This window comes from Hevea brasiliensis, chromosome 3, assembly GCF_030052815.1.
Source record: "Hevea brasiliensis isolate MT/VB/25A 57/8 chromosome 3, ASM3005281v1, whole genome shotgun sequence".
Taxonomy (NCBI): Eukaryota; Viridiplantae; Streptophyta; class Magnoliopsida; order Malpighiales; family Euphorbiaceae; genus Hevea; species Hevea brasiliensis.
This window is the reverse complement of record NC_079495.1, coordinates 9,651,551-9,660,003: the sequence shown is the minus strand read 5'-3', so window position 1 is coordinate 9,660,003 and position 8,453 is coordinate 9,651,551. Positions and strand designations below refer to the sequence as shown.

General features: G+C 37.6%; 1 protein-coding gene across 6 annotated transcripts; it reads right to left on the bottom strand.

The window, feature by feature from the left end:
* Positions 1-565: 565 nt before the first annotated feature.
* LOC110637746 (G-type lectin S-receptor-like serine/threonine-protein kinase SD3-1) lies at positions 566-4,240 on the bottom strand. Of its 6 annotated transcripts, none has more exons than XM_058143818.1 (4): positions 4,035-4,240; positions 3,674-3,729; positions 3,365-3,500; positions 566-2,892 (listed from the first exon to the last, which is right to left on the bottom strand). In XM_058143818.1, exons 3-4 carry the CDS (start codon positions 3,438-3,440, stop codon positions 719-721), a joined length of 2,250 nt encoding a protein of 749 aa, XP_057999801.1. In that variant the 5' UTR covers positions 3,441-3,500; positions 3,674-3,729; positions 4,035-4,240; the 3' UTR covers positions 566-718. The 6 variants fall into 6 exon arrangements, with proteins under 6 accessions (XP_057999801.1, XP_057999802.1, XP_057999800.1 ...); XM_058143819.1 differs by lacking the exon at positions 4,035-4,240 and adding an exon at positions 3,846-3,964; XM_058143817.1 differs by lacking the exon at positions 3,674-3,729.
* Positions 4,241-8,453: the final 4,213 nt, after the last annotated feature.

Sequence of the window (8,453 nt, the reverse complement as noted above, 5' to 3'; positions counted from 1 at the left end):
TCCCAGGGCTACTGAAATGAGATGACCAAGGCCCATGCAACGAACATAAACTTTTGATTGGACAGCCTATATCCATAATCCATGGGCCAAGGCGCCAGGCATGTATTCCCTCAAGCCTTTGCCCTTTATTCAATGACTGAAGTCTGAGAGTACAGGAGACAAAATGTCACTCTCCACCCATTTTTCTTTTCTGCCAATGGAGTTGAGGCCTAATTTGATGATTTGACAACGTCAACAAGAGCATGGCACTTTTTTCTTAAAAATTACAGCATTTTGCAGATTTTCTGCAACTGATTGGAAATTTAAGAGACTAATATGTGTAAGTTATCATTAATGAATGGTTAATCTCCACTAATGATGCCTACATCTCAGTAATCATGCTTTCAGCATTAAGAATCACATAAATATTAATCAAGAAATTAAAATAGTAGTAAAAATGCCATGCATTGCAGAAGACGAGTAAAATATTTATGTTTTTACTGGATAAAAAGAGTGAGAAGAAAGCAAAAATAAGTTGGCCAATGCACCCATCATAAAATTCTGTAACAAATAGCCAAACCCAGAATGCAGAAGGAGATGAACATTTCACTTTAGGGAGATCTCGTTGGAACTTTCTTCTCAAGAGTACACTATAGACACTGCCATGCACAGTTAGTCCTACTATACACAATGAAAATGAGAAGAAAAATAAATTAGATCATCATAGTTCAGCTGGATTCTATGGTTCTGAGCTTGACTCCAACAACGCTTCTTTTGCTGGTAAACTCTGGCTGGCACAAGGAGGTGGTGGAGGATCAACTGTCAATGTGCCTTCCAGTACTTTCACTACCTCACCCATTGAAGGTCTCATTCGTTCATCACTTTGAAGGCACCAAAATGCAGTTCTCAACATTCGCTCCAGCTCCTCTCTATCAACCCCACCATCGATTCTGTTATCCACAACCCTCTCTGGGCGACCCTGGATCCATTCCTTGTATGCCAACTCACAAACCTCCCCGACCTGAAGACAACCGGTTACCAATATCAACAACATTTTGCCAACATCCTCCACATCTTTCTCTCGAACACATGATGCCTCAGGGTGAACTATCCCCAACCCAAATTCACTCACCTTGGCCTCATAATTTTTATCCAAGACTACATTTTCACACTTCAAGGTTCCATGGCTTACAAACTCCCTACATCCTGTGTGTAAATAACAAATAGCTCTTGCCACACCCAAGCATATGTTAAGCCTCCTTCTCCAAGTTAATCTCTTACTCAATTCATCATCTTCCATATAATTATGCACAGAACCATTTTTGACATACTCATAAACCAAAATTTTTTTACCTAACTCACAACAATAGCCATTAAGCTTCACCAAGTTTCTGTGATGTATGCTTCCTATTTTTGAAACAGCAGCTCGAAACTTCCTTTCTTCTATGGTTGTTTCTAATTCCTTAATTGCTACTGGCTGGTGGTTCGGAAGAACACCTCTATAAGTCTTTGGCCCAATTTGATGCTTGAAATTTCCAGTGATTTCCTTGATCTCAGTAAAGGATAACATCATCAAACCCTTTGAATTACTGGTCATGCAGGCCAAGGCAGCTTTCTTCCAAATCATATTTCTTCTTCTATAGATGTAGCAGCCAATAGCTAAGTGAATTACGGCAAATAAAACAAATGTACCTGAGGCAGCTCCAACTAGACAAGGAATGCACAACCTATGAGAGTGCTTGGCTGGAGATTGTGCTGAAGAAGATCTTGAAGCATGGGGATCAACAGGTAACGGGTCTGAACATGTCTTGATAAAAGATACAGAACTTAAAGAGGGGCCTGAATAGCCAGAGAAGTAAGGAGTTGTTTTCACTAGGCATTTAGCAGTTCCATCATTTGTGAACGTTGCAGCTGTACAAAATGAGTTCCTCAGGCAAAAGGCTTCGCATTGCTGTAAACTAGTTAGGATAATTGAGTCAGTTGGTGGATAAATCTCATAAAGAGAGGTGTGCTCATATGTAACCATACTGGAAGCAGATTTACAATCCTGTGCAAAACATTTTGAGTTAGGATCAGATGTTATCTTAAATGGGCAACGGCATTCAGGGGAGCCTGATGAATTGAAAACACAGACACCATGCTCGCCACATGTTGCAAAGACATTGCACTGATTCTCAACAGCTTGCCAGACTGATCTCCATGACTTTGAAACAGCTTCCCATGAGTACATCCGCAGATTCCCATCAACATCTAGCCTTAGCAATCGAAAATTTACCGCGTCATTGTGATCATCTCCAAAGACAGACCACATAGGCTTCAAAGTTTGGTCCACAAGTTGCAGAATTCCATCAGAGGTAAGCACAGCACTGAGGTTGGACATAGATGGATTTCCGCTGGTCCAGTACATGACATCACTTTCCCACCTTAGCTGTAACTGGCCTGAAGCATTCATATAAAGACTGTAGTAACTTGACACAGAATTTTTGCTAGCAGCTCTAAGTGTTTTATAAATGGATAAACTCTGGCCCGGAAGAATTGTGTCAGAAGGATTGTCAAAGCTTTGCCAAACAACTGACCCCATTTCATCCAGTAGAACAAGATTGCCATCATCACGAAGAAGGGCTGAAACAACAGCTGATCGGCTCGTCTTACTGGTCCACATGACTCCCTTCAAGGAATCAACCAAAACAAGTTCCCCACTTTGAGAAAGCTGGAAATAGGACTTGTTACCAACAGTAATTTCAGCTCCAGCAACCCAAACCACAGTTTGTTTACCAACGGGAATGGATTTTGAATTGAAGCGAATTCCAACACCATACTGATTAGGCTGATCAGAATGGTTAAAGAACCCAATAGCAAAATCACCAATGGGAGAAACCCATGAGCTATTTTCCTCTACAGAAAGTTTTGAACCTAAGGGAATTTTTGAGAGGACAAGATGAAATAGAAAGAACCCAGTGAAGACAGAGAGCAGAAAAGGTGAAATATGGAAGGATTTGTCCTGTTCAAGCATTGTTGATATGCTTAGCTATGCAACAAAAACAAGAAGCTTACAAAGCCACAACATAATCAAGAAATATCAAGGCCATTGAACTTCAAATTTCACATTATGCAGGAAAGACAAGGGGCAAAGCTAGGTGAATATCAAGATATTCAAAACTGAGAATAATGTAAAGAATGAAAGAAGAAAGACTCAAGAAAAGGAATAATTCAAGGCATCAGTGATCATGAAATTCAAGGCTAATGAATCACATTTCAATGATTATTAGGAAAAATGCGGTCCAAATCCAGGAATTTGAAGGGCTCTATAATAAAATAAAGCAGAAAACAAAGACTATGAACCGGATATAATTGAAGAGGGAACTAAGTAATCAGAGTTTGATACCTGAAAGGGCTAGTGAGGAAGCCAGAAATTCAAGAAATCGGCATAGAGTGCCCCTTCTTGACCACAACCAACACATCAAATGTTCCCTATTGAGCCAGTAAACAAAATAGGCATGAGGGCATCCAATATATTTGACCTGGCAAAGAAGATTGATGAATATTTAAGTAACCAAAAATGGGAAATTGGATGGCATAAAATAACTGTAAAGAAAAAAAAAAAAGGATTTTTAATGGAGGCAGATAAGAGAGAGAGAGAAAAAAAACTGAGCACATATGGGACCCAAAATTAGGCCAATGGGTTACCACATACCAGTACTTCAATCACTTTCAGGTCTTGCAAAAAATATTAAAGCCTAGACAACGATACTGGGAAAGAAAGTCGTGAAAAAAAACAAACAAAAATTAATAAAGGTAGAACAAAGAGGAGAAGAAAAACCAAAACTTGAATAGCTGAAAAAATAAAGGAGGAGCAGACCACACACATAATCACAGAAATATTGAAGTGGGCTTGTTGCGATTTCGAGTGAGAACAAGCCGAAGATCTGTTTATCTCTAAGAAAAAGAAGCAAACGAATAGACTGAACACTGTTCAAAGTAGTGATTTTTCTTTTCCTGAAAAGTTTTCCCCAGGTAAACAAACAAGAAGATGAGATGTGCAAAAAAGTAATTACCAGAGATGGAGTTCTCGCAAGGAAAATGGAGCTGTGGGGTTTTGGATTTGAGACTTTGGAGGCAACGCAGCATGAAAAGGAAGTTGTTTCTGCTGTCAGGGAAGAGAAGACTGAAGAAGCTTATCCCTATGGATACAGTCAGTGTCAGTGACTCAGTGTGAAAGAGAAGACTATTATGTAGGGAAAACTGAGAATGGATTCTGCGGGGATTTATTTTCCTTAGATAATGTAAAGCCGAAAAAAGAAAATTAAGTGAAATTTACAAGAAAATTAAAATAGTTATAAAAAATTATTATTTTCTTCACAATTTTTTTCACAAAGAAGTAAAAATATCACATGAAAAAGTGTATACTTAAAATTAAAATAAAAAAAATATTTTTTTTACTTTTATATTTTGATAAAAAATAAGAAGTATCATTAAATTTTATTGTTACACTCATATTAAATAAATAAAATTATATTAAAAATAATTACTAGAGAAAAAATTATATAGAAAAAATTAAAAAAAATTGACATTATTTTTTATTTTTTTCCACTCAATTTGAATAAAAATAAAATAATTCAAAATATTGATAATTGTTTTTTATTTTTTATAAAATAAGAAAATTGAACTTTTAATTTTTTTTCCAACAAAATAAAAATTATTTATTATTTTTCTTACTTTTTCTCAATATAAAATAAGCGCTAAATTACTCTAAAATTAATTAAATTAAGAAGATATATTTAATTTTTTTATTAAATTTAAGATTCATTTATTTATCTCTATTTCTTTTTTTTATTTTTATTTTTTGGGTGTGAAGGCCCACAGCCACCTTTTGGCCTCGGTCTTGGCGTAACATTTGCTGGAAAGCTAGGTCTCATATTTGGGTATTTGATTTTTATATATATTTTATTCGAGTTTTGCAATATAAAAATAAAAATAATTATGGGTAAGCTGTATCCGGTTTTTTTTCCCTTTTTTTCCCTAAACTTTGGTGGTATTTCATATTCATCCCTAACTTATTAATTTGTTATAGAAAATTTTTTTTAACATTAATTTTGTTTCAGGATTCATCCCTTTTCTTTCAAATTAAATTATTAATTAATGAAATTATTTATTTTATAATTTTTTTAAAGTTATTAATAAAATTAATTTGAATTTTTTATTTATTATCATTTGTTTTTTATAATTAAATTTTATTAAATTAATTGTACTGCTAATTATTAAATTAAATTAAATAATATGCTAGAGACATCTATTCATAAGTGAAGGGTGAAAAGATCTATTTGCAAGTAAAGTTAACAAGGAGAGAAGAGAGAAAGGGATAAAATAGCAAACTTGCAATGAAAGAATGGTTCTGAAACAAAATTAAACTTGAAAATTTTTTCTTATAAAAAATTAAAGTTTAAGGACGAATATGAAATATCTATCAAAATATAGGATGATAATTGCAAATTATTCAATAAGTATATCATAATTTTAATTTATATTATATTAAATAAATATTTAATGAATAACAAATTATATATAAATATAGTCATGAAATGAATTTATTATTATTATTTAAATTGTAAATTTAAATTTCAATTAAAATTAATCATGTAAAAAATTATTATAACGGTCAGGCTCCAAGAGAAATTATCTTCTTTGACTATAAGCCTTACGATTTTGTCCCATAGGTGGAATGAAGAATTTTTCAGGAGGTCACCCATCTTAGTATTTCTCTCAACCGAACACGCTTAACCCTAGAGTTCTTCCAACTCTCTAGGTCATTCCATTAAAAGGCGCCTTTAGTGATTAGTTCCCCAATTTTATATATCATTACTTTCTACTCCCATTTCGATGTGGGACGATTTTCCCATCTTTCAATGAGCTTTTTCGCCTCGTCCATCCTAAGCGAAGCAACCAGTTGCTGGCTCACCCCCTTAAGACTCGAGCGTCCTCACTCGAGGCACCGTACTGAGGGAGCTTCTGGCTCTGATACTAATTGTAATGGTCAGGCTCCAACCACTAGAGGAATTGTCCACTTTAGACGTAAGCCTCATGGTTTTGTCACATAGGTGGAATGGAGAACTTCCTAGGAGGTATCTCATCCTAGGATTTTTCTCATGCGAGCACGCTTAACCTGGAGTTCTTTCAACTCTCTAGGTCATTATACTAAAAGGCGCCTCTAGTGATTAGTTCTCCCATTTTATATATCGTTACTCTCCACTCACATTCCGATGTGGGACGAGTTTCCCATCTTTCAGGGAGCTTTTTCGCCTCGTCCATCCTAAGCGAAGCAACTAGTCGCTGGAAAAAAAATTTACCAATAAACGGAATATCACTAATAAATGGAGTTTAAATTAATAATGCATAAATCAAGATAAGATAAAGTGCTTCGGCATCAAATGTGACACTTCTTGCTCGGCTACACTGTAGATCGGGTAAGGAGTGTTACATTTAGTGGTATCAGAGCAAAGGTTTAAGCGTTCCTAGGATTATATAGATAGAAAGAGATAGTGTGCATGAAATGCATAAGTCTTTAATTAGGAGTCGAGGTGACATTAATGCAGTTCTGTTTTTCTGCCTATTTTATAGGTTAAATGGCTTCCAATCCTTCGAAACACGGATCTTCTAGAGATGTGAAGGAGGAGGTTGAGAGTTATGTACCTGTCCGTAGTCAGGATCGGGACAGGAAAGAGGAATCATCGCAGAGTGCCATTGGTAGGGCACAATAGGAGTTTCTAGAGCAGATGACTCAGATGTTCCGTCAGGTTACCGGAGCTATTCCACAACCACAGTCGGTTCAGAGGTCCCTACTAGAGAAATTGAGAAAATATGGGGCCGTGGACTTTAAGGGTAAAAAGGAGGACGACCCAGCAGCTGTAGAACATTGGCTTGAGAGGACTGAGAGGGTACTACAGCAGTTACACTGCACACTTGAGCAGCAGTTGGAATGTGCTCTTTTCCTACTGCAGAAGGATGCCTACCAGTGGTAGGTTACGGTGTCCCAGGTTGTGCAGCCAGCAGTGATCACATGAGATTTCTTCCTGGCTGAGTTTAAGAAGAATTATGTTAGCCATGTTTATTTGGAGGCTAGACGAAGAGAATTCCTAGCCTTAAGGCAGAGACAGCTGACTGTATCGGAATATGAGAGGGAGTTTATACGGCTAAGCAGATACGCCTGGGAGATGATGGCTCCAGAGGCAGATCGGTGCCGACGGTTTGAGGATGGTCTGAATGATAACATCAGGCTTCTGATTATGGCACATCAGATCACTGATTTCTCCTTACTAGTGGCAGCGGCTCTCAAAGTAGAGAGAGTGAGAGAGAGTAAACAGACTAGGAGGGACAGGCAGCAGAAAAGGAGATTTGGACCTAGACAGTCCAGTATGTCAGTTTCTGCTAGTAAGAGGCCCAGGGGTTCTCAAGGCCAAACATAGGGCCAGGGCCAGAGACAGATATTTTAGCCTACACCGAGGAGAGGCTAGTCTGGGATATCAGTGGCCAACTCTCCAGGCACAGCAGTAAGGGGATCAACCCCAGTGCCGATATGTACACATTGTGGTAGGAGTCATAGAGGGGAGTGTAGATTATTAACTAGAGGATGCTTCCGTTGTGGAGCTATAAACCATTACCTATGAGATTGTCCACAAAGGAATGTTTCCACTGCTCCACCACAGACAGAGAGGTTTATCCCAGCAGCCCAGAGGGGTAGAAGACCTGCTAGGCCAGAGGCAACTGGTACTTCACAAAAGGCTGCTTCAGAGAAAGTTGAGAGGCCTGAAGCCAGAGTAGCATTCTGTGCATATGCCATGAGGGCTCGAGAGGAGCCAGATCCAACGAACGTCATCAAAGGTACCTTTTCTCTCTATAACATGTTGGTATGTGCATTGATAGACCCTGGTTCTACACATTCCTACATGTGTATTGCACCACCTATAGATGAAGGGATACAGATAGATGAGATAGAAGAAGACATACTTTTTACTAACCCTTTAGCCTATAGTATGATGGTAAAAAAGGTCTATAAGGGTTGTCCTTTGATAATACAGGGATATGAGTTTCCGACTGAGTTGATTGAGCTACCATTTTACGAGTTTGATGTGATATTGGGTATGAATTGGTTATCACGTCATTAGGTAATGGTAGATTGTCGGCTAAAGAGGATTACTCTAAGAACAGTAGACGATGATGAGATAACAGTTGTGGATGAAGCAACGAATTGTCTTTCTAGTATCATATCAGCCATGACAGTCAAGAGATTGATGAGGAAAGGCTGTGAGGCTTTTCTAGCACATGTGATTGATATCAGAAGGACTAGCCCGAGTTTACATGATATCCCTATAGTTTGTGATTTCCCGAACGTGTTTCCGAAGGAGTTGTCGGGTTTGCCATTGAGGTTATGTCGGGTACTGCACAGATTTTCATTACTCCATATAGGATGGCACCTACTG